At 37.2% G+C, this 27,814-nt stretch overlaps 1 protein-coding gene across 1 annotated transcript in view; it reads right to left on the reverse strand.

Moving 5' to 3' along the window:
* The window catches only part of LOC102177223 (transmembrane 9 superfamily member 2-like), a 42,027-nt gene that overhangs the window by 684 nt on the left and 13,529 nt on the right, over window positions 1-27,814 (reverse strand). The window contains exons 6-9 of the mRNA XM_018044079.1: window positions 25,276-25,435; window positions 23,354-23,502; window positions 20,796-20,907; window positions 16,460-16,631 (exon numbers count right to left, since the gene is read on the reverse strand). Of these exons, the coding sequence (XP_017899568.1) occupies window positions 16,460-16,631; window positions 20,796-20,907; window positions 23,354-23,502; window positions 25,276-25,435 (593 nt within the window). The remainder of the gene's footprint in view (window positions 1-16,459; window positions 16,632-20,795; window positions 20,908-23,353; window positions 23,503-25,275; window positions 25,436-27,814) is intronic.

Here is a 27,814-nt window from a genome sequence, read left to right on the forward strand (position 1 = left end):
ACTAAAGATCCTGTGTACCACAACCAAGACCTGGCGCAGCCAAATAAATAATTTTTTTAAAAGCAGGAGTAATCTATTTACTTATATATTCAGAGCATATATTAGTTTTCTAAATGAAAGTTTTATATTATTAAGCTTGAGAAACATCCCATCTCTGGGGATTTATCCTAAAGAAATAATCCTATAGAGAAAAAAATGTCATGCAAAAAATATTCATAACGCTGATTTATAATATTGCAAAACTACAAACAAACCAAATGCCCCCAAATGATAGACTAAGATGAAATAAGAGAGGCAGCAGAAATGTCAAATATAGAGACTTCCCTGGTGGTCCAGTGGCTGGGACTCTGAGCGCCCCATGCAGGGGGCCATGGTTTGATCCCTGGTCAGGGAACTAGATCCCACGTGCTGCAACTAAGAGTTCGCATACAGCAACAACAACAACGAAAAAAAAGATTCCATGTGCCACAACTAAGACCAGCACAGCCAAATTAATTGATTAGTTTAATTTTTTTAATTTAAAAATGACAAATATAAAGATATATAAAGCAGCATGGGCCAATCTTTTTTAATAACTTATTTATTTATTTTACTTTTGGCTACATTAGGTCTTCTTTGCTTTGCTTAGGCTTTCACTAATCTTCATTGCAATGTGTGGGTTTCTCATTGCAGTGGCTTCTCTTACTGTGGAGCACAGGCTCTAGGGCTTGTGGGCTTCAGTAGTTGTGGCTCACAGGCTTTAGAGCACTGGCTCAGGAGTTGCGGCACAGGGGCTTAGTTCATCAGGGGCCTGTGGAATCTTCCCCGATCAGGGATCAAATTCGTGTCCCCTGTACTGGAAGGTGGATTCTTATCCACTGTGCCACCAGGGAAGTCTTAGGGCAATCTTTATAATATGGTATTAGGTGAAAAAAGCCAGGTCTTAAACAATTTCCAGGTTATCACACCTATGAGAACATTACATAAGCTTTAAACCCATAGACTAGAGCACAGCATAAACAAAAGAAGATACTTTCCTATTTTAGGGTGACATGATTATGGACAAATTTTTCTTTAATACAGAATTCCATTGATGTTCATACTATAAAAATAAATTTTCAAATGACCTTAATGTTCGATGACTTAATTGAAGAAAATTCTAATAAGATTTTGATCTAATAAGATCAAATCCCATAGGCTAAATGGGGCACCATAAGACAAGTCAGTCATCTAGGAAAATATCTTAATAGCAAGATCACAGAAAGCTTTAGGCAGGATGTTACATTTTTCTATGCCAATTTCTAAATTTAGAATAACTTTCCATCCTATATACCATCATGCCACTTCCCTCCCACTCTTTACAGCTCCTTGTCAGTTAATATGGTATCAAACCAGTCAATCCTAAAAGAAATCAACCCTGAATATTCATTGGAAGGATTGATGCTGAAGCTGAAGCTCCAACACTTTGGCCACCTGATGAGAAGAGTCGACTCATTGGAAAAGACCTGATACTGGGAAAGATTGAAGGCAGGAGGAGAGGGTGCAACAGAGGATGAGATGGTTGGATGGCATCACCAACTCAATGGACATGAATCTGAGCAAACTCCAGGAGATAGTGAAGGACAGGGAAGCCTGGTGTGCTGCAGTCCATGGGGTTGCAAAGAGTTGGACATGACTTAGCAACTGAACACACACATGGTATAGTGATAAGATTATGGGCTCTAGAGGGACACAATGTCCTCTGTTGGTTATTTGTTGATCTTAGGCAAGTGAGAGTCTTGCCAATACTCAGTTTTCTAAGCTGAAAAATGGGGATGATAATACCTATTCCTACTTTTGTCTACCTTTTCTGAATCCAACAACTTGAAAGTTTCATGAGATAACATATGTCTCTGAATCTAAAACACTCCTGATTTCCATTTGCTGCATATTAGTCCCATAAATTATGAAAATGTCTATGAATTCTGAACCTTTTGATGCTCTACTTAAAATACCAAAATGTGTCCTACCCAAAACACAAAAATTCATCAGCCCTCACGCTGTTCTGAGAGCTGACTGAGCTAAAGAATATGGACTTCAGAGTCATGCAGACGTTTAGCTGGGTGATGTAGAACAAGCTACCTTTCTCCTCTGTTCCTCATAACTGAAAAGGAATCATACTCCCACCCACCCAACAGGCTTGACCTGAGGAAAAAAGGACAAAATACATTAAGATTGTCTGTCAAAATAGGCACTCAAGAAATGATGTTCTGATCAATCACTGATGTTCTGATCTGGGGTTGAAAAGTATGTTCACTTGGGATTTATTTGACTAAACTCCTCAACATCACCTGGAATCACCTGGGAAGATTGAACAAATACTATTGTCTGGGTCATACCCTCAGCTATGCTACTTAACTGATTGAGGTGCAGCCTGAATGTCAAGATTTTTTAAATCTCTCCAAGTCCTGCTACTATGAAGCCAGGGTTCAGAACCTCTGGGCTAGCCTAGCTGTCTTCCTTCCTTCAATGTTTCCTCCCTTCCTTTCTTTCTTTTTCTTCCTTCCTTCTTTGTAAACAAACATTAAATATTAACAAGGGTGTGGAAATTTCTAAGGGCCATTGAACCACACAAGTTAAAAGCAACGTAAAGGAGCAAGATTCCCAGGTGGCTCAGTGGTAAAGAATCTGTCTGCCAATACAGGAGATGCAAGAGACACGGATTCAATCCCTGGGTCAGGAAGATCCCCTGGAGGAGGAAATGACAACCCACTCCAGTATTCTTGCCTGGAGAATCCTATGGACAGAGGACCCTGGCAGGCTGCAGTCCATGGAATTGCAAAGAGTCAGATACATCTGAGTGACTCAATAACAACAAAGGATCTGGAGAAATTTTAAAAAATTTTCTACAACTCAATTGCTGGTACTACAACTTAAGGATAGAAAAAGGGAGATGGGACAAAAAGGGAGAAGTATTATACCTTTGATGTCTTTGCCTACATTTGCCCTAGGACAAAGTACTAAGAAATGTCCTAGTTTCTTTCTAAACTTCATAATCTTTTTTCATTAGGTCTGGAGACACATTACAAAAAGACAAACCAACTACAGGATCTTGAGTGAGGCAGTCCAAGACAAGCAGAGAAGCCCATTTCCCCCCATCCTTTCCCTAAATGCAATTCTACAATGAGAAAAACAAAATTCACAGCCTGATCTAGGACTGGCATCCAATACACATTTCCTCCAAGGCCTTCCCAAAGTCTTCATGTACACTTGAAAAAGAAGAAGAAACTAGCTAAATAAAACATTTTGAAAGTCTATCACAGTCTATTCAATATAAACAAACCTTTAAAGAGGCTTTCCACAGCTACTGAGGAGACTAAATTCCAATATATATTAATTTGAGAATTGGCACCTGTGACTAAGACATGCTGAAAAGATTTTTCTAACATTGGAATTAGAGCCATTGCACAGAAGAATAAAGAGAAAGCTTGTTAGGAGCAAAGGTCTTAGGTACCTTGACTCTCTTCAGCCATATTTGATTCAGTATTCAGTAAACACTCTCTGGGCCTGGCACTTGCTAGGTAATGTGAAGGATAGAAAAAGTGGCTCAGGGACTTCCCTGGCAGTCCAGTGGTTAAGACGTCTCACTTCCACTGCAGGGGGTGCAGGTTTGATCCCAAGAGGGGGAACTCAGATCCTGCATGCTGTGACGTGTGGTCAAAATGTAAAAAATCAGTGGGGGGATCTCTGGTGGGGAACAATGTCAGTGGCTAATCAACATATTGCTGCTTATATAGAGGTCACAGTCAGAGACTTGGAAAGGATCCTTAACTCCAGTCTTTCTCACTTCCATATTTTATCAGTCACCAAGACCTTCTAATTCCAACTTGGAATTTTTTTGAAGTGCAAATATTTTATTTTACATTCTTAAATACTTCTTTTCATCTCCCTTCATGGCACAGTGGGCAGTGGATCACTCTCATAAATACTTCTTTTCCTCAACTGAATACTTACCGTGATACAGAATACAACCACTTTTCCCCTCTCAATTGGTAACCTGTGACATTTTTTGTTTCTGTATTTACTGCATAAACTCTTAATAGAGACAATTTAATATAATTTATAAACATATTTTATACTCACATTTGCATAACTGTATAACTTATAAAAATCAGATATGGTAAATGTAGTTTTCACTGATTCCTTCATTAATTTATGCTTACTTTCCAAGCTCAATGCTCTAGCAATAATAAAATAATGCTTTCCATGATCTTTTCTCTAAAAACTTTATTATCACTTCTAGAACATGATTGGTGTTGCTTTTTTATGGGAATCTTCTGAATCCATCCCCTCCATCCACCTGTCCATCTCCATAGCCATTGGGTTTTAAGTCATACTCACTAAAGTCATACTCACTAAATCTCTCATCCACAAAACTATCTCTTGGCTTGTCTTTATGGCCAGTCTCCCTCTAAAATCAATTCTCCACTCTGTCAGAATGATTGTGATATTTCCAAAACACAAATTTGATTGCCCAGCCCCTACTTACAAACTTTAAATAGCTTCCCATAGCAAAGGTACTTAATCCCTGGAGAGTATCACAAACTTGTTAAGCAATTAAAAATACAGATAAGCAAGGATTCTGATTCAGAGGCTTTGGGATAGGCCCTGGGCATCAGATTTATTGGTTTTAGTTGGTTTAATTTAGCCAGAGATATGAACAAATACCTTCATGACCAAGACAATGACGATAATGATTATAATAATGACAATAGCTGTTATTTATTAAACGCTTGGGTTTCCCTGGTGGCTCAGTGGTAAAGAATGCCTGTAGTGCAGGAGACGAGGGTTTGATCCATGGGTCAGGGAGATCTCCTGGAGAACTGAATGGCTACCCACTCCAGTATTCTTGCCTGGAGAATTCCACAGACAGAGGGGCCTGGCCGGCTACAGTCCATGGGGCCTCAAAGAGTCGGACACGACTTAGCAACTGAGAACAGGGAAAAGGAACACTTCCCTTCCTTTGAAATTTTTAGTATGATGCTTGAAACTAGAAGACTACTAGCTAACACAGGCCCCAGAGTTAGAATAGGTCTGTAACTACCTGTACTGGGAAAAAATGTTAAGACCTTGAGGTTTTCAATATTCTTGAAAACAGAGAACACTATGTCCTGTTCATTCCAACAGCACCTGGCATTTTGGTCCATAAATATAAGCTGAAATAAAAGATGAGCTGGGATTGAAGAGGTAATAGAATTATCCCAAAGATTATACTGGCCTTGACTCCCTGTATTCTAGAATAATGTGGAAAAATTGGAAGGGTGTGCCTTTATTTTTTTTAAGAAGGGCTGGTAGGGTTGAAAGAGCATGGAAAAGACTTGGAATGGGCTGTTATCATCATCTGCCCTGAGGGTGATGTTTTATGGCTTTAGGTACATGCACCTGTCTTCATTCTCCCAATTACAGGAAGTCCACAGATCTAACAGAAGGCCACAGAGGAGATTTCACAGGCATCATTTGGTGGTTGGTTTGGCCCTAGCTTAAAGAAAGTACCTCTTTCTTAAGAAGGATGTATAGAGTTCTGTTTAAGAGAATAAACAGTGGAGTCAGACCAACCAGGATTTGAATGAATCATAGCTCCCAGACTAAGCTAGCTAAGTGACCTTGAACAAGTCACTTAATCTCTCTGGACCTCAGTTCCTCATCCATGCAATAGGAGTAATATGACTTACACCTCATAATAGTTAGACAATTAGGTGAAAATTGAGATAAATGTATGTTAATAGTTGACACATAATTGACTCAATAAGAAATAAATAGTATTATATCTTATGTTTTCATATTCGCTGTAAGCACCTTGCCAAGCCCATAAAAAGTTTAATAAATATTTGTTGGCTGCTTAACAATTAGCATTAATACATCTTTATTCCTTTCTGATCTTTTGTCCTTTAGAATTTAAATTTTTAATAAGACAGAGACAGTTTGGTATAATAAAGCACAAAAGGACCACTATAGCTAATATTTGTATATTAAGATAATTGGACTTTTCCTTCAGTATAGTTTATTTCATCATGCACTGTGTGAGAACATTTTTCACTTCAATTTAGTGACAAAAATATTATACAGTAGACACTCTCAAAATATACTGATCTTTATTTGCTTCTTTTAATTAATAAAAACATATTTAAAGCATAGACACTTAGTGAGAAAGCCAACAGAAAGCACTCTGAACTTGGCTGATACTTCTGGGTCTTAGAAACTCTTTGCATCACACTGGCTTCAATCACTGCACAGTGATTGCTGATTCAGAGTCTCTGATTCTAAACATGTTCTCTTGAGATGAACAAAACTATATTTGGAAAATAGCATTAACTCCCAAGTAAAAGTGAGGTTCAAAAATAGTATTTCTTACACTACTACTAACATTTGGGGCCAGATAATTCTTTGTTGTACATCATAGGATGTTTAGCACTATCCTTGGCCTCTACCCACTAGATGTCATTAGCATCCTCCCATCCCAGTTGTGACAATCAAAACTGTCTCCAGATATTGCTAAATGTCCTATAAGGGGATAGATTTGTACCTGGTTGAGAACCACTTCTCAGGAAAAATAGACTGTGGCTAAATGCAAACATTTATATAAAATATTTAATTTACTACCCAATGGTAATGCCAACCAGGATTTATATTAAACCATAAACCCTATTATCACAATAGAACATAGCATTTAAACTTTAGGAGAATGAATCTTAAGTGTTAGATCTGAATTGGTTATTCTGATCCTATGTCTATTATATCAAACTAGAGATACATTATTTCAATTAATTTTAAGACTTTAATTCATTTGTTGATATCAGAAAGAGAACTTGATGCAAATTTTAAAAATTCACTATCCTCCAATCAAGATCAAGTGTGTGTGCCAACCATCAACCTCCATTAGAGATCTGAGTAAAGCGATCAAATTAGAAGATAATCACAGCCTACTTGGTCACACATAGACTTCGTTTCTTTAATAGCTGGTTTCTTAACAACTGGTTAAACTAGTTATACTGAAACTAGTTAGGATTTGGGACAAGTCACCCAACTTGAACTGAAGTTTATCTTTGTCTCTACAATGTAACATTTCCCTCCTGGTACCCTTTGGTGACATTATTGGTATAGTGTGGCTTATCCTTCTGCCTGTTCTTTGAATTCTATTTCAAAATGTTATTTACACATCTGTTAGTGTGCTATGTACTGAAAATTGAGTAGAGGAACACCAGCCACAATGCACATCATTTCCTTTGCCTCAAAAACTGAGAGGAAGAAAACAATGGGGTGCCATTTTAGACATACTGAGCTAACAAAAAAGAAAACCATTTTGGGGGGAGTTGGTTAGTGTTTCTGTTAAAATAATACTCAATGCCAGCCAAGGCTGTAGGGAAAATGATACAACTCTGCTGATGCCAGAAAAGCATAAAGAGCCATAAAAATATTTATGCTTTTTGACCCTGTTATCCCATTTCACAGACTATCCTAAGGAAATGATTCAAAGTCAGTGGGGCGGGGAGGCAGTTGGGGGGCGGGGGGATTCAACAGTGAAGAAACAGTTAAGTAATTTTCTCAACAGATTAAACAGCCACAAAAGTGGCAAATATAAAGGATATATAGGAACATACTCAATATTGAAAAGTGATAGCTATGAGGTCCTGTTATGAGGTCCATTATGATGCCATGGATGAATTCAAGTACTAAAGAGGAATGTGGTGACCACAAGGAAGAACTTCGGATGAATGCATAATTATTCTAAGTTAGTGTAAAACTCTTCAGTATTTTTTACACACAAGTAGATATTACTAATTTTAAAGTTCTCATTTAAAAAATTCACTCTCAGAAATATCTGCCTGTAGCAAGAAAGAGTAATCAGCAATTAAGAACTGTACTTTGTGTACATCTACATTCTCAAGACTAATTATTTCATTAAGAATGTCTTCCTCTAAAGTGAAACACCATGAGCAGAGGCAATAAGCCTTGCTTCCTGCTGTGAACCTCAAAATATAATGGTGAAATGGAATACAGAGATGCCATTCAAGAGTCTTAGGCAGAAAGGGCTTCTTAAAGAACAGTTGTAGAAAATGGATGTCAAAAGCATACTTCACTATTTAAAAATTTTTTCCTGATATGAACGATAACCAGGATTTACTTTGGAGATTTTTCATGATTTAATTTTAAAATAGATATGGAGATCTCTTGTTCTCTCCCCACCCCCGCCATGAAAAATAATTTGTTCTGATTCAAGATAGGGACATAGTAAGATCCTAAACTCATCTCCTCCCACAGACACACCAAACCTACAGCAATACATGGAACAAATTCCTCTGAAAAAAACCTGGCATAGCAACATCTTCACATGGGACAAATGAGAGGGGAAACTACATCATAGTGGGTAGGAAAGGCTGGGACAATGATCTTACCATAAACTCCAAATCCAGCATGGTGATACACAATTGGGAGGGAATCCAAAACCTGGAGCTTCTTTCTGAGGACCAAAGGGTTCATGCCCTACATCGGGCACTCCAACCTTTAAGACTGGCACCTGAGAAATAAACTCTCCAGACACCTGGTTTTGAAAAACCATGGGGCTCACACCCATGAGACCCAAGCAGCTGACACAAACTGAAGTTTGGCTCTTAAGGGCTCATATGCCATCTCCAAAATATACTAATAGTTCATGCAGCTCAATATTAAAAAAAAAAACAACAAAACACCCAATCCAAAAACAACGGGCAGAAGATCTAAATACTCATTGCTCCAAAGAAGACATAAAAATGGCCAAGAGGCCCATGAAAAGATTCTCAACATCACTAATGATTAGAGAAATGCAAATCAAAATTACAAAGAGGAATACCTCACACCAGTCAGAATGACCATCATCAAAAAGTCTATAAATTCCCTGGTGGCTCAGACGGTAAAGCGTCTGCCTGCAGTGCAGGAGACCTGGGTTCGATCCCTGGGTTGGGAAGATCCCCTGGAGAAGGAAATGGCAACCCACTCCAGTACTCTTGTCTGGAAAATTCCATGGGCTGAGGAGCCTGGTAGGCTACAGTCCATGGGATCACAAAGAGTCGGACACGACTGAGCGACTTCAGAGAGGGTATGGAGTAAAGGGACCCTCCTATACTGTTCCTGGGAATATAAACTGGTACAGCCACTATGGAGAACAGTATGGAGGTTCCTTAAAAAACTAAAAATAGAGCTACCATATGATCCTGAAATCCCACACCTGGACATATATCATATATCTGGAGAAACCATAATTCGAAAAGATATAAGCACCTCAATGTTCATTGCAGCACTATTTTGCAATAGCTGAGACATAGAAACAACCCAAGTGCCCATAAATGATGAATGGATAAAGAAGATGTGGCACTATATATACAGTGGAATATCATTCAACTATAAGAAAGAACAAAATAATGCCACATGCAGCAACATAGATGGACCTAGAGATTGTCATACTGAGTGAAGAAGTCAGAGAACAACAAATATCACATGATATCACTTATATGCAGAATCTTAAAAAAAGGGTAGAAATAAACTTACCTACAAAACAGAAAGAGACACAGATGTAGAAAATAAATTTATGCTTACCAGGGGGTGGAGGGGAATAAACTGGAAGATTGGGATTGACATATACACACTATTATATACAAAATAGGTTAACTAATAAGGACCTACTGTATATCACAGAGAACTCTACTCAATACTGCAATAGCCTATATAGGGAAAAAAATCTAGAAAAGAGGGGATATATGTATATGTATAACTGATTCACTTTGCTGTACACCTGAAACTAATACAACATTGCAAATCAACTATTCTCCAATAAAAATTAAGTTAAAAAATCAAAACTACAGTGAAGTATAACCTAACAACAGTCAGAATGACTATCATTAAAAAGTCTACAAATAACAAATGCTGGAGAGGTTGTGCAAAAAAAAGGAACCCTTCTACACAGTTGGTGGGAATGTAAACTGGTGCAGCCACTATGGAAACACTACGCAGATTCTTAAAAAATTGAAAATAGATTTACCACAAGATCCAGCAATTCCACTCCTGAGTATTTATCTGAAGAATACAAAAATACTAATTCAAGCTATATGAACCCCTATGCTCACTGAAGCATCATTTACAACAGCCAAGATATGGAAGCAACCTAAGTGTTTATCAATAGATTAATCAATAAACAGGATGTGGTATATGTGTGTGTAGATACATATATATATACATAATATATATAACATATATATACATAATACACATATTTTATATATATATATATATATATAACTCAGACATTAAAAAAGAATGAAATCTTGTCATTTGACCATTTGGGACAACATAGATGGACCCACAGGGTATTATGCTAAGTAAAAGAAGTCAGACAGAGAAAAACAAATACTGCATGATTTCACTTGTACATGGAATCTAAAACACAGAACAATTGAACAAACATAACAAAATAGAAACAGAGTCATGGATTTAGAGAAGAAACAGGTGGTTGCTGGAGGTAGGGAGTAGGGGGGAGGAGTGAAACAGGTGAGGGAAATTAAAAGATACAAAATCCCAGCTACAAAATAAATAAGTCATGGTATGAATTGTACAGTATGGGGAATATAGTCAATGATTATGCAATATCTTTGTATGGTGACAGATGGTAGGTAGACTTATCATGGTGATCATTTTGAAATGGACAGAAATATCAAATCACTATGCTGTATATCAAGAACTAACATAGTGTTTTATGTCAATTATATTTCAACAAAGAAACAAACAAATTCATAGAAAAAGAGATCAGATTTGTAGTTACTAGATGTGATGGGTAGGGGAAGAGGAATTGGTTGAAGGCAGTCAAAAGATACAAAGTTTCAGTTATAAAACAAATAAGTACTAGGAATATAATGTACAACGTGGTAAGTGTAATTAATACTGTTGTACATTATATATGAAAGTTGTTAAGAGTAAATCCTAAAAGTTCTCAGAAGAAAAAATTTTTTCTATTTTGTTAATTTTGTATCTATATGAGATGATAAATGTTCATTGAACCCACTGTGGTCATCATTTCATGATGCATGAAAGTCAATAATTATGCTGTATACCTGAAACTTATATAGAGCTATATGTCAGCTATACCTCAATAAAAAATCTGAATAAAACTGGAAAGGAAAAAATACATACACCCTCCAGAAAGATTTTAGGCTTGTTACTATGCTGCTGCTGCTGCTAAGTCACTTCAGTCCTGTCCGACTCTGTGTGACCCCATAGACGGCAGCCCACCAGGCTCCTCTGTCTCTGGGATTCTTCAGGCAAGAATACTGGAGTGGGTTGCCATTTCCTTCTCCAATGCATGCATGCATGCTAAGTCACTTCAGTCATGTCCAACTTTGTGCGACCCTATGGACAGCAGCCCACCAGGCTCCTATGTCCATGGGATTTTCTCGGCAAGAATACTGGAGTGGGTTGGCATTTCCTTCTCCCCCTGTTACTATAGATATATGAAATTTATTACCAAAAAGTGGGCAGAAGATCTGAATAGACATTTTTCCAAAGAAGACATACAGAAGGCCAAAAAGTACAAGAAAAGATGCTCAGTAGCACTAATCATCAGAGAAATGCAAATCAAAACCACAATGAGATACCATCTCACATCTGATAGAATGACAATTATCAAAAACACAAGAAATGAAAAGTTTTAGCAAGGATGTGGAGAAAAGGGGACCCTGTGCACTGTTGATAGGAATATACATTGGTATAGCCACTATGGAAAATGGTATGGAGGTTCCTAAAAAAATTAAAAACAGAATTACCATATGATCCAGAAATTCGACTGCTGGGTATTTATCCAAAGAAAATGAAAACACTTACTGAAAAAAAAACCACGTATACCATGTTCACTGCAGTGTCATTTACAGTAGCCAAGTTATGAAAACAACCTAAGTGTCTGCTAATGTATAAATGGATAAAGAAAATGTGGTATATGCATACAATGGAATATTATTCAGTCATTAAAAACATAATCCTGCTTTTTGTGACAACATGGATGGACTTTGAGGGCATTATGCTAAGTGAAATAAGTTAGACAAAGAAAGACAAATACTGCATGCTCTCACTTACATGTGGAATCTTAAAAAAATAAAACACCAAGCTCATAGATAGAGAATAGATTGGTGGTTTCCAGAGGCTGGGGGATAGAGATAAGAATGTGGGCAAAATGGGTGAAGGTGGTCAAAAGGTACAAATTTCCAGTTATGAAATAAATAAGTCATAGGGATATGATGCACAACATGATGATTATAAATAATAATACTACACTTATTAGTATTTAAAAGTTGCTAAGAGAATAAACCTTTAAAGTTCTCATTGATTGCAAATATTTTATAACTGTGTACGACAGATGTTAACTAGACTTATTATGGTAATCATTTGATAATATACACAAATATAGAGTCATTATGTTATACACCAGAAACTAATAAAATGTTGTATATCAATTACACATCAATCTAAAACATTTTTTAAAGTAAAATGGATATGGAAACATTATTCCATAAGGGTATCTACTCTCTTTCATACACTATGTAATTCAAGAAGAACCATGTGCTTAGCACTATGAAGGATAGAAAACAGACATAAGATGTGTGGTCCCTGTTCTCAAGAAGATTCCAAGTTAGGTGGAGAGACATGCTAAAAATTAAAAAAAATCAGGATACACGCCTGAAGTCAGTAAATGGTTCAGTTTAAGAGATTTAGAAAATACACGGAGCAGGCAGAACAGAAGCCCAAACACCAATGTAAGTTTAGATCTTGATAAGGAAGTATGGCACTATTAAAGTTTTCTAATAAGATGAATGAAATTATCAGATTTAAACCCCCTCAACTCCCCATCACTCCAACAATAAAATTTAAATTCCTTAGCAGAGTTTTTGAGACCATGGTAAGATCTGGCAGTTCCTTATATCTCTAACATCAACTATTGCCACCTAGTGAAATCCCCACCCTTTGCCACCGTGAACTCCTCTGTGCTCTCTGAAGATGTCAAATTCCTTCCCACTTCAGGATTTTTGAACATGCTGTCACCTCTGTTTGAAACACTTGATTATCCACCTCTTCTTTCATATCATTTCTATCACAAAGCTCATCAAACCCGTAATTCCTTCTTTGTCTGCCATCTATTAACATATAACATCCACAAAAGCAGGGGCCCTTACCTGTCTTGTTCACCACTATGTCCCCAGCACCTAGCCCAGAGTCTAGCGCTGTGTAAGACAGAAAAAGAAGCTTCTGAAGAAGAATAAATAGGGAGGTTGGGATTAACTATAAAGCATGGAAAAGTGAAAGTGAAAGTCGCTCAGTCATGTCCGACTCTTTGTGACCCCATGGACTAATACACCCCATAGAATTCTCTAGGCCAGAATACTGGAGTGGGTAGCCTTTCCCTTTTCCAGGGGATCTTCCCAAGTCAGGGATTGAACCCAGGTCTCCCTCATTGCAGGCAGATTCTTTACCAGCTGAATTACCAGGGAAGCCCAAGAATACTGGAGTGGGTAGCCTATCCCTTCTCCAGCGAGTCTTCCCGACCCAGGAATCAAACCGGGGTCTCCTGCAGTGCAGGCAGATTCTTTATCAACTGAGCTATCAGTATCAGTTCAGTTCAGTTCAGTCGCTCAGTCGTGTCTGACTCTTTGCGACCCCATGAATCACAGCACGCCAGGCCTCCCTGTCCATCACCATCTCCAGGAGTTCACTCAAACTCATGTCCATCGAGTCCATGATGCCATCCAGCCATTTCATCCTGGGTCGTCCCCTTCTCCTCCTGCCCCCAATCCCTCCCAGCATCGGAGTCTTTTCCAATGAGTCAACTCTTCGCATGAGGTGGCCAAAGTACTGGAGCTTCAGCTTTAGCATCATTCCTTCCAAAGAAATCCCAGGGTTGATCTCCTTCAGAATGGACCGGTTGGATCTCCTTGCAGTCCAAGGGATCCTCAAGAGCCTTCTCCAACACCACAGTTCAAATGCATCAATTCTTCGGCACTCAGCTTTCTTCACAGTCCAACTCTCACATCCATACATGATCACAGGAAAAACCATAGCCTTAACTAGACGGACCTTAGTCGGCAAAGTAATGTCTCTGCTTTTGAATATACTGTCTAGGTTGGTCATAACTTTTCTTCCAAGGAGTAAGCGTCTTTTAACTTCATGGTTGCATTCACCATCTGCAGTGACTTTGGAGCCCAAAAAAATAAAGTCTGACACTGTTTCTACTGTTTCCCCATCTATTTCCCATGAAGTGATGGGACCAGATGCCGTGCAGGAAGTCCATAAAGCATGGAAGGGCCATGTTAAGAATTCATGCAAAATAAGCCAAGGAGATCAGAGATCAGAGATGAGGGTCAAAGAGAGAGAGAAATTCAGATGAATCAGTGGGTGGGGGAGGAAGTGCTAGATTCACTTTCTGGAGCATGAACCAACATGACATACAAATGTTCAGAATATACATGAAGAGAGGTTATGGCTAGAGACAGAGATTTGGGAGCTGTCAGCACTAAGGAGATAAATGAAGCCCTGGGACTAAATAAACTCTAAAAGGGAGAGTGCAGAAAGAAAGGACTGAAATGCTGAAGCTGGAACCCTCAGTAAATCCTAGAGTTAGGTGACAGGAAGAGGGAGGGAAACAAAAGAATTCACAATACAGCACAGAAAGAAGAATGCCAATCATGCTAGGAAGAATTTCACAGAATGGGTGTGGTAGTGTTTAATGAAGAAGCCAAGGAGGATGGAGACTAGGGAACGGCCGTTAGGTTTTTGCAAGAGATCACTGAGCACCTTGCAGAGTCAGATATTAGTGACAGAAGCAATTTAAGTGGTGGAGACTACCAATGGGCATAGATGTTTGTCAGCAATGGGACCATTTGGGATGACCTTTCACTTTTGAAAGAAGCTGCTGGTAATATAAGACTCCCAGAAAAAAGTAGCCTGAGTCAAAGTCTTAGGTAATGAAGAAAACATTAGCCTGAAATCACTGCACTCAATCCATTCAACTGCACATTACACAAATAGAAAAGCCAGTAACATACAGGAGAAAAATCCAAAACAAGAGACTGTGCGCAGAGATGGCATGTACACACAGCAACATGGGTGAAATTCACAAACAATCTGGAGGAAAAGAAACCTGATCTCAAAGAAGCCAGACATAGAAGAGTATATCTTGTATGATTCCATTAACCTACAATTCAAAAAGAGGACAAGTTAACTGATGCTGTTAAAAGTCAGGATAATAGTTGCCTTTGGGGAAGATGAGTGGAAAGACGCCCAACAGAGGCTTTGGGTCTGTGGATCATGTACTTTTTATTAACATGGCTGTCAGTTACAGAGTGTGTTCAATGCTGTACACTTATGACGTGTGCATTTTTCTGCAGGCATATTTCAGTAAAAAGTTTAAAAACCTCAAAAGCAAACATGAGGAGCCTCATTAGACTAGAATAGTGAGACACTCTCAGGCCTTCTTAAAACTGAACTCATTTTTTAGTTCCCCAACCAGGAATGGAACTCAGGCTCCCTGTAGTAGAAGTGGAAGCGTGGAGTCCCAACCACTGGACCACCAGGGAATTTCCTAAATAGAACTAAGAGATGAGAGGAGGCCTGCACAGTCTTCTCTTTATTGAAGAGTTGAGAGCAGCAGGTACACAAAAAGGACAGAAACAAGTCACCACCAAGATGCCCAGTTTCTCAGAAAATGTTTGCCTGTGTCTTAAGGCTTTGATTTCTGACAAATTTTCATTGTTAATTTTTGCACATTTGTTGAACCTGGAGGGTTAAAAGCATAGGAAAATGTTTGAAATGTTCCAAACTGACCTACACAAATGATGTGACTTGAGCTAAAACCAGAGCTTAAAAAGTGAGGCAGGTAGAGGTGGACCACTGCTTCCCTTGGGCTGGCAAGGGCATAAAGCTCTCCAAATTCATTATTTCTCCAATGGGATCATTTTAGAAACCATGCCATTTTTTCACCTGCTTTAAGCATTCATCTAAACAAGAATTTCCATCACATCTGAACCAAAATAACAATTCCAAATGAGTAATCCTGAGAAGTATCCATCTTGTTCCTCACCTATAATTAAGTATATTGACTTAATCTAATTTTACTAATTTAAAAGTTATTCAAGTCAGTTAATTTTTTATGCCTGGAAGGAATTCAAAAGTGATTACACACAACCTTTACTGTGCTTTGGAACACATCCCTACTGTTTAAAAATATTCACAAGGGATGGTCTTGCAGCTAAGTACATAAGGTCCCTCCAGCTCCCCAGGTCTTGCAATCTTTTATCCCCAAAGCATAGAAATGAACATGATGACTTTGTTCCCTCTTCCTTCCATTAATTGTTAATTGATGCTTATTATATTACGGCTATCTCCAAGTCTCTTTGGAGAATCCAAAATATACAAAATGTAATTCTGTGCTTACCGGTGAACAGGAAAAAAATCAAGACCATGATCATCGTGTACCCAAAGTACAAAATGGTGCTTGCAATGCCTGTGATTTTAAGTCTGGCAAAGAAATAGTAAACTGCATAAGCAAAAAAATAAACAGCTGTAAAACTGCTGGTAAGAAAGGCTCTCCACCACCAATGATAATCCTGTAAGAAGAGGTAGAAAAAACAACTTTTTAGATGAAACTCTAACTATACATGGGTTAGTAATTATAAGAGGCAACATAAAATAGGCTCTATAGGATTATGGATTAAAAGAAATAAAAGAGGAAGTTTCATAAGAAATTTAATTTCATATGTACTGTCTGACTAATGTACATCCTGCTTGGGGCACCCTCACAATGATAAACTCTTGGTTTCCAGGGGGACCATGTGTGCCCTCAGGGACTGTACTTCTAATATGCACATCCTTTCTCTCTAGACGCTGCTTCAGCCCTGGAAGGCTTTCAAGTCAGCTTCAATTTACTGGCCAGAGTTGTGCTGGGCCTAAATTGATGCCCCAGTTCAGGTAAAAAAGGTTAGTAGAGAAATTTAAGATAGATCTTTTTTCCCCCTTACAGTTTTATTGAGATATAATTGATATACAGCACTGTCTAATTTTAAGGTGTATAGTATAATGATTTGACTTAACATATCATGAAATGATTATCGCAGTAATTTTACTGAACATCCATTATCTTATATAGATACAAAATTAAAGAAATAGAGAAAAATATATTTTTCCTTGTGATGAGAACTCTTAGGATTTACTATCTTAACAATAGTCATAAAGAGCACAGAGCAGTGTCAATTATATTTATCATGCTGTACATTACATCCCTAGTACTTGTTTATCCTATAACTGCAAGGTTGTACCTTTCAACCAACTCCATCTAATTCTCCCTCCCCCTAACCCTTGCCTCTGGTAACCACAAGTCTGATCTCTTTTTTTATAAGTTTGTTTGTTCAAGATAGACCTTTATGGTTAATGGGAATTATTTTAACTGGCTAAATTCATGACCCATGGAGGCATGACAGAGGTCAATAATCAGGTTAATCTCACCCTGCCCATGGGTCCTTCCTGATAATAGAAGTACCATAAAAGCACCATGGTCAAGGGCCAAGGGGATAAACTGTGCAGAAAAGAGTACATAGCAGGTCTGAGGTTGCCATCTTTAGAAAGGTCTGCTTACAAGGTTGACTCTTGGCTTAATACTTGGGAATTTAGCATTTAATCATTCCCTGACTGATAAGACTGGTTTTCTATACCTAGACTGTACAAACTATGTGATCCATGGAGAACACATGCTTTCCTTTAGAGTGTCTGGAAAGCTTGGAGTTGTTAGGCAGAGTGTGCCTGTGTGACTAGCTCCCAATAAAAACCTTGGCTATTGAGTCTCTTGTGGGCTCTCCTGGGCAGACACATTGCACATATACTACTGCATTTTTTTACTGCTGCAGAAGGAGCATGCTGGGTGTGTCCCCTCATGAGGGAGAGAAAACACAGGAAGACTGCACATGGGTTTTTTTTCCAGGTTCCATCTGTGTCTTTTTCCCTTACTGATCCTGTTGTGCATCCTTTTGCTGTAACAAACCCTAGCCAAGAAGATGTCTATACACTGAGTCTCATGAGTCCTTCTAGTGAGTCATGAAATATGTGGGTGGTTTTGGGGGCACTCAAACCTTTCTAAGAAATATATGTATGTGTATATATATATATAGATCTTATGCCTATTAATGTTTTATTAATGATTGTTACAGAATTCCTATGACAAATGTATCGTAGAATGAATGAGTACCTAAGTATAATATGTACATAATTATATATCTTTTACTTTTGTTCCTATAGCTCAAGAAAAAAAATGCTCTAAGACATCATGTATATAATAATCATTCCCTAAACTCTCTTGTCACCTTTAGAAAGTCACATTAAATTACCAAAATAAGAGGGATCTAGGGGGTTTAAGAAAATATATTCACCACTAGCTCAGTTATTCAAAATGACATCAGGAAAAACTGAGGGTGGCATTGGGTAAAAAGAATTATATATGTCCATGGTAACCAAAAAGCAACAAAAAGAAAGAGAAAGGGCCTTTAGCAGCAACCTCAAGCCCATAAAATATAATCCTGGCCTAAGCTACAAGAAAAAGTTAATTGTTAAAAAGAAAACATCATCAAATCAGATCTTTTATGTCAGAACTACCAAATCAATTCCCTGTGTTTTCCTATGTTAACTGAATACTATACAGAAATTATAGTAACTAGCCAGAGAGAAACTGCTTTCTCTTGAAAACTTTCTATCAAAGTAGCATTAACTTACTGATGAAAGAAATCAAAGAGGACACATATAGATGGAGAAATAAACCAAGTTCATGGATTGGAAGAATCAATGTAGTGACAATGAGTATACTACCCAAAGCAATCTATAGATTCAATGCAATCCCTATCAAGCTACCAACAGTATTTTTCACAGAACTAGAATAAATAATTTCACAATTTGTATGGAAATACAAAAAACCTCGAATAGCTAAAGCAATCTTGAGAAAGAAGAATGGAACTGGAGGAATCAACCTGCCTGACTTCAGGCTCTACTACAGAGCCACAGTCATCAAGATAATATGGTACTGGCACAAAAACAGAAATATAGATCAATGGAACAAAATAGAAGCCCAGAGATAAATCCACGCACCTATGGACACCTTATATTTGACAAAGGAGGCAAGAATATACAATGGAGAAAAGACAATCTCTTTAAGAAGTGGTGCTGGGAAAACTGGTCAACCACTTGTAAAAGAATGAAACTAGAACACTTTCTAACACCATACACAAAAATAAACTCAAAATGGATTAAAGATCTAAATGTAAGACCAGAAACTATAAAACTCCTAGAGGAAAACACAGGAAAAACACCCTCCGACATAAATCAAAGCAGGATCCTCTATGACCCACCTCCCAGTGTTTTGGAAATAAAAGCAAAAATAAACAAATGGGACCTAATTAAACTTAAAAGCTTTTGCACAACAAAGGAAACTATAAGCAAGGTGAAAAGACAGCCTTCAGAATGGGAGAAAATAATAGCAAATGAAGCAACTGACAATTAATCTCAAAAATATACAAGCAACTCCTACAGCTCAATTCCAGAAAAATAAATGACCCAATCAAAAAATGGGCCACAGAACTAAACAGACATTTCTCCAAAGAAGACATACAGATGGCTAACAAACACATGAAAAGATGCTCAACATCACTCATTATCAGAGAAATGCAAATCAAAACCACAATGAGGTACCATCTCACACCAGTCACAATGGCTGCCATCCAAAAATCTACAAACAATAAATGCTGGAGAGGGTGTGGAGAAAGGGAACCCTCTTACACTGTTGGTGGGAATGCAAACTAGTACAGCCACTATGAAGAACAGTGTGGAGATTCCTTAAAAAACTAGAAATAGAACTGCCATACGACCCAGCAATCCCACTGCTGGGCACACACACCAAGGAAACCAGAATTGAAAGAGACACATGTACCCTAATGTTCATTGCAGCACTGTTTATAATAGCCAGGACATGGAAGCAACCTAGATATCCATCAGCAGATGAATGGATAAGAAAGCTGTGGTACATATACACAATGGAGTATTACTCAGCCATTATAAAAGAATACATTTGAATCAGTTCTAATGAGGTGGATGAAACTGGAGCCTATTATACAGAGTGAAGTAAGTCAGAAAGAAAAACACCAATACAGTATACTAACACATATATATGGAATTTAGAAAGATGGTATATGCGAGACAGCATATATAACCCTATATGGGAGACAGCAAAAGAGATGCAGATGTATAGAACAGTCTTCTGGACTCTGTGGGAGAAGGCGAGGGTGGGAAGATCTGAGAGAATAGCATTGAAACATGTATATTATCATATATGAAACAGATCACCAGTCCAGGTTCGATGCATGAGACAGGGCGCTCAGGGCTGGTGCACTGGGATGATCCAGAGGGATGGGATGGGGAGGGAGGTGGGAGGGGGGTTCAGGATGGGGAACACATGTAAACCCATGTCTGATTCATATCAATGTATGGCAAAAACCACTACAATATTGTAAAGTAATTAGCGTCCAACTAAAATAAATGAATTTTTTTAAAAAAGCATTAACTTGATAGCTGCATCAAAATCAAAATGTGTCATTAGGAAAACACAATATAAAAGTGATCTCAAGTTGTAGAAACCATGTAGTTAACACTTAGTTTAATCCCATTCTCAACAGACTTCTAATTCTAATAATGCAAGTTTAGAAAGCTTCAGATGTATTAGTTTCTTATGTCTTTACCTCAGAACACAAGTGAAAATAACACAGCAGAATGGTAGCTTCAGAACAAGTAATCAGAAGAATTATAAAGACTAAGAAAAGGAAGCCAAACATGATGTACATCTGATGAGACCTGAAAAGAAAAATGACAATTTTAAAATAAGCTTTAACTTAAGGATACACACAGAAAGATCCATCCAACTCTAAACAGTAAACTGTCACACACTTTTCTCACCTTGAGATTTTCATTCCAGGCTTCATCTATTCATGTAATATCATCAAATTTATGTAGTATCAAATATATATGTATATTCCCTCACCTACACAGCTTCAGAATTTGGCCATATTCTCTCTCATCAGAAACAGTATTGCTACTCACCAATATCTGTCTGCTCCTATAATTTAGTTTTCACTTGAAACCCATCAATTTTCTCTATACACATTTGAAAACATGTTTTCTCTTTAGAAACGGAAATGGCATAAATACCAGCAAATGGCATAAATACCAGCGACTATATTATACAACAGAAAACCGCAGAATCAAATTTTGTCTTTGGAGGTCTATTAACAGGTAGCTTCTCCAAATTGGTCTTTATAGCACAACACACATAATTCTATTAAATCTACTTTGAAACATGCATCTTTAGAAATATCAGTGTGTAGATTACATTTAGGCAAAACTTCAAAGGAATGAAGTAATTCCTTTTATTATTATAGAGCAAGCTGACTAAATTGGGATAAGAAATAGACATTTCAAAAAGCCTTCTGAAGAGAAGAAACTGGTGAACTGATCAATATTCCATTTTAAAACCTCATGTAAAATATACACCTGGGGGTGAGGATGAAGGATGGGGGTTGGGAAGAATCATCTCTAGAGTTCATAAATATATACAAAGTTGTACACAACAAGCACCCTGGTTTCTCATTGAAACAAAAATTAAATCATCTAAAGAATCTTGGCTCAAACAGTAAAGAATCTGCCTGCAATATGAGAGACCCAGGTTCAATCCCTGGGTCAGGAAGATCTCCTGAATAAGGGCATGGCAACCCACTCCAGTATTCTTGCCTGGAGAATTCCATGGACAGAGGAGCCTGGTGGGCCACAGCCCATGGGGTCACAAAGAGAGTCGGACACGACTGAGCAACTAACACTTCAAATAATCTTTCAGTTTTGCTTTAAAAATACTTTCCCATCAAAAACATCTGCAAAATTTGGTTACTATAATCTATTTTACAGCATGTTAAATATTTAGTTGCTGACAAGGTAACAGATTTTACTGCTTATCTTTCAAACAACTTTGACACAGTGCTGTTTATAAAAGGTGGGCAATTAATGTCTATGATTAAACCTAATTTCCTAGGACATCAAAGCTTTGTCTAGAAGATTCTTTTGGGACAAAGTATTATAAACATGCACAATTGGTGACTGCATTTTATTTTATTGTGCATTTGCACAATCTAAAAATTCCTCCAGAGTAAATCCCACTTGGCAGCTTCCAAAACCAAAATGCTGTCAAAAATCAGGAAGTAAGAAAAAAAAAAAAAAAGGGACTTGGAGCAACTGAAATAGCTGTCACAAAGCAGGGGCACTAAAACTGTAGCACTTTAATCAGAGAGCACTGGTTCTTACTTCACATGCATTTCTATATTGGTTATTGGTGCGTGTGTGCTCAGTTGTGTCCAGCTCTTTGCGACCCCATGGACTGTAGCCCACCAGGCTCCTCTACCCATGAGGTTCTCCAGGCAAGAATACTGGAGTGGGTTGCCATTTCCTCCTCTAGGGGAATCTTCCTGATCCAGGAATCAAACCTGAGGTTCCTACACCTCCTGCATTGGCAGGCGGATTCTTTACAACTGAGCTACCTGGGAAGCTCCATATTGGTTATTAGGATTCTTAAATTACAACAGATTAAAAGTAGCAGATAAAAAGAGGAAGGCTATAAGGAAAAGGCATCTGACAGCACAACTAGCAGTTGACAGAAAGGAAGATAGAAAACCATTACTTATAGCTCAGTACAGATGAAGACCCCAAATCAGTGCTATTCATGTTATTTTTAGCAGAGAAAATAAATGAAATCTTGCATGGGAGGCCAGTATGGAAAACAGATACAAATCAGAGCTTTCTATTCCATCTTTAGGTACCTCCCTCCAAGGGACACCTCCACTCAACCCCCTGCAAAGTCTCAGAGAAGTATGGTTTGAGACCAACTTTTCTAAGTCACCTGGAAAGGATTAAAAAGAGGCTATTAATTTTCAAAAAGGAAACCTTTATAGACATTTCCATCCAAAAGTGGCTTTAAAATGTTTTAAATTAAGTCTTAGTTTCCTAGGAAATTCCCTTGGGTCAGATTGCTATTCCCTGGATAAAACAGGGTAGTACATGAAGTCTTACTATACCAGAATTTGACCTCGACATATAGGAAAATTAATTTATTAAAAATTAATATTTTGGAGATTAAGAAGATATGAATACCTATGGCTGATTCATGTTGATGCTTGACAGAAAACAACAAAATTCTGTAAAGCAATTATCCTTCAATTAAAAAATAAATAAGCTAAAAAGAAGATATGATACTCACCAAATGCTATTTAGAATAAAAAATAGTTGGATAAAAATACAACCAAAAGGTAAAACGCCACCGATGATGATACTAAAAAGTGGTCTTCTAATGAAATCCTGGTGAGGAATATGACGAGGAATCTGGTTTGTACTAACCGGATAGTCAAACTGCTCGAAAATAAATCAAGTGAAAATCAGAATGAAATAAACCTGAAGTAAATTTATACAGACGGCATCACAATACACAATCTTGAATCTGAACATTTTCAAGAGCAGTTATATGGGCAAAGGCTAGACCAATGCTGTGCAATAGAAATACTATGATGCAAGCCACAAATGCAGTAAGTATCCAGTTTCTTAGTAGGTGCATTTTAAAAAGGTGGAATCAACTTATTGATATATTTTATTTGATCTAATGATCTAACATGCCCAAATAGTATCATTTACATTTGTGACCGATATAAAATTATTAATCAAGATATTTTACATTCTTCTTGTTGTTGTTGTTCTAAGTGGTTGAAAACCAGTGTGTATTTTACACTTATAGCATGTAATTCAGACTAGCCACATTCCAAGTACTCAAAAACCATAGTTGTTGAGTGGCCACCATATTAGATAGGACACAGCTAAACAATAAGGATGTTTATCTTTCCTTACACATTTCAAGGGAGATATTGGACAAAACTTACTAGTGACTGTTTCAATGTAAAATAATATATGACGTCAAAAAATTCTCTCTTAGAATTTGTCTAATAATTTATCTCTGAAAATTTGTCAATAGTTTTCAGAAATTTTTCTTTTTCTGCTCTATGTGGAACTCCACTTCCTGTTTTGTCTTGTCTGACTTCTCCCATGCAAATTCACGCTGCTGCTGCTGCTGCTAAGTCACTTCAGTTGTGTCCGACTCTGTGACCCCATAGACAGCAGTCCACCAGGCTCCCCTGTCCCTGGGATTCTCCAGGCAAGAACACTGGAGTGGGCTGCCATTTCCTTCTCCAATGCATGAAAGTGAAAAGTGAAAGTGAAGTCGCTCAGTCGTGTCCAACCCTCAGTGACCCCATGGACTGCAGCCTTCCAGGCTCCTCCATCCATGGAATTTTCCAGGCAGGAGTACTGGAGTGGGGTGCCATTGCCTTCTCCGGCAAATTCACGCTACGTCCTCATAATACAACCCTTTTGTAGTGTGGCCTCATTTAGTCTTTTTGGTATTCTGTTCCTTTTCCCTATATGTTGAATAGGCTATCTTTGAATCTGTAAACCAGGTGAGAAGATACAAACTACTACACAGAGAATGGATAAACAACAAGGTCCTACTGTATAACACAGGGAACTATATTCAATATCCTGTGCTAAACCATAACAAAAAAGAAAAAAAAATCCATCAACAGAACCCATTTCTTGGCTTGTATCTTGGCTTTCTTCCCCCAACTATATAATCTCATCATTTTTCTGACTTTCTTAAAGGCAGCCTCCCTATAATATATCTTTTAAATTTTGCCCATCAGAGAGAGAGGGAAATATAAACAACCCATAAAATATGAAATACAGGTGCACGGGGATGACCCAGAGGGATGTTGTGGGGAGGGAGATGGGAGAGGGTTTCATGTTTGGGATCGCATGTACACCCGTGGTGGATTCATGTCAATGTATGGCAAAACCAATACAATTTTGTAAAGTAAAATAAAGTAAAAATAAAAATTAAAATAACAAAAAATAAATAAATAAATAAATAAAAGGTTTGACCCAAGGAAAAAATAAAAAATAAAAAAATAAAGTGTTACTGTCTTTCATTTAAAGTTTGTAAAAATCTTTTATCCCTAAATGATTATTCTTTGTCATTTTCTCCAATGGTACATCTTCCATTTCCTGTATAGTCTATTCACACTGAGGTATTATTTCAGACATCATTCAATGGTCAAAAGCAGTATTTTAAAAGTTTACCTTTTGGAAACTTCCAACGTATGCACCCAAAAATGTTAATGGCACTGAAATTCCAAACCACAATGCAAGGATTCCTATCAAGGTACCAAATGAGATAGCAGATGATGAGCCTTCAATCCAAAGAATTAAATTCATGATGAAGATGTCAACAAAGACCACACTAGGGGAGAAAAACCATCAGAAAATGTTACAATTTCAGGAAAATGTTATAAACATACTTGATATGAATGTTAGAACATTAAACCCTAGAAGAATATTAAATCATTCTGTGTAAACCCAGTTATTGAGTTGGAGCTTAAACTCAATACAATATATATAACAAGATAGCAATTTATTACAGGACATAATCTCTACATCTCACTCATCTTTGCAGCTCAAGAGCCTAGCAGAAAATAAATAGGGTGTGGAATAATATAACATTGAAAACCAATATGCAATAGAGTAAACACAATTAAGAAAATACATATATTAAAAACAGATTTTAGAATACTAGACTGAAATGGGCTATATGAAGCTTCTTGTCAAACAAGTATTCATTTAAAACCAAGAGTTTTATGATTTCCTGTAAGAAAGTTCATTAAAAATTATCTTACACATCTCTTTTTTTTTTTTCAGTGCCTTCCTAACAAAGATTCTGCCATACAATTTCTATTAATAACTCTAAGTGGTGGGGGGAAATGTTTACTATCATGCAGACATTTTCAGCTTTTTTTTGACCTTCAGTACAGGAGGTAGAGAAATCTTAAAAGCTGTTTCACATGTAGTGCAGATAGGGCTCAAAGTTATTAAAAGTCCTTTTAAATTTCAGCATAGTGTAAGAAGCATTTTGGGGAATGGTGGCCAGTTTGATTTGTTTTTAAAGAGTATATTTGCCAAAGTGGGGGTGAGAGACGGTAGGAGTGGGAGTTTGGGGATTAGCAGATGCAAACTGGTATACACAGAATGAATAAACAACAAGGTCCTACTGTATAGCACAGAGGACTATATTCAATATCCTGTGATAACCATAATGGAAAAAGAATATGAAAAGAATTTAAGATGTTATGGAAAAATCTGAACAAACTTTTCGGCCAAACCTGTGTGTGTGTGTGTGTGTGTGACTGAATTACTTTGCTGTACAGCAGAAATTAACACAACACTGTAATTCAACTATATTTCAATTAAAAAAATTTTAATGTATATTGACAAAAACCTATTTGTGTATACAACCTTGTATGTAAATAAGATTTTTTTCCTCTTGATACCACACCTCAGAAACTGAGTCTCATTTAAGTAATTTAGTATTTGGTTAGATTATTTCAAGTAGATTCTTGTACTCTGGATTTACAATTTTGTTGACAAAGATTTTGGTGATCAATTTATAAATATTTGTTAATCCTTGAGTATAAGAATCTGTTTTTTCTCTGCATGATTTCAATACCTTTAAACCATGAAATTTTTGCACTTTATGTCCCTGGATATGTTCCAGTGTCTCCTGGCTTATAGTCTATGGAACTTGAATAGAATTTGTGTCCTGCTGCTGTGTGAAAACTGTATAAATCTTAATTATGTTGAATTGGTTCATACTGCTTTTCAGGTCTACTATGTCCTTCTACTTTTCTGTCTATTCATTCTATTAATGTTTTAGAGTTTGATTTTGAAACTTCCCCTAAAAATCTTAATTTATCTACTTAAAAAATAATTGTAATATATAGTGGAACTACATATAACTTTGTTTTGTATTTTCCAAGTCTCCTGCAAATGTGTTATACTTCTATAATTTAAAAATAGTATTTAATATTTTACAGCCTAACTAAGTATAATGGAGATCACTATTTTAAATCTAGGAAATAAACCATCATGTATCTAAAGATGAATAATTTCAAATGAGCTGATAAGGTTTTTATTACTTTTTTATTTGAAATGTTTTATGGACTGGTTTAATTCTGTTTAAAGTTTAACTGTGTGCTTATGGTTTATTTTGTATAAATTTTACAATAAAATAATTTAAACTTTCCCCAAAAATAAAACAAAGTGTTTAAATTAGCCATTCAAAATCAGCAGATCAACCCCTAAGTCTAATGGATAAATCACCAGGCAAGCCCAGCTACTATGCCTGTAGATGTTCCAGACAAGTTTAATCACAGCTACAGGTAAATATGGGTATCAGTGGTGTGGATGTGAGTGTTTCTGACAGGGATTCATCCCTTCCTCTTTCTTAACATTTATTTATTTGGCTACGCTGGGTCTCAGTTGCTGCATGTGGGATCTAGTTCCCTAATCAGGGATTGAACCTAGGCCCCCTTGCATTGGGAGCATGGAATCTTAACTACTGGACCACCAGGGAAGTCCTGTGAGTGTTTCTGAAAGCCTAAATGATGAGGTTGAAAAGATGGGCAGAAGTTAGATTGTGGAAGGCTTTGAATGTCCAGTTAAGGAATATAGACTTTATCCTGTCAACACTAGGAAGCAACTGAAGGGTTTTTATACTCAAAGCTGTGAGGTACTCTGTGCAATTTTCTGGAGAGGTGAATCTATAGCATCCCAAAGGACAAATCTA

The sequence above is a fragment of the Capra hircus genome, assembly GCF_001704415.2.
Source record: "Capra hircus breed San Clemente chromosome X unlocalized genomic scaffold, ASM170441v1, whole genome shotgun sequence".
Lineage (NCBI taxonomy): Eukaryota > Metazoa > Chordata > Mammalia > Artiodactyla > Bovidae > Capra > Capra hircus.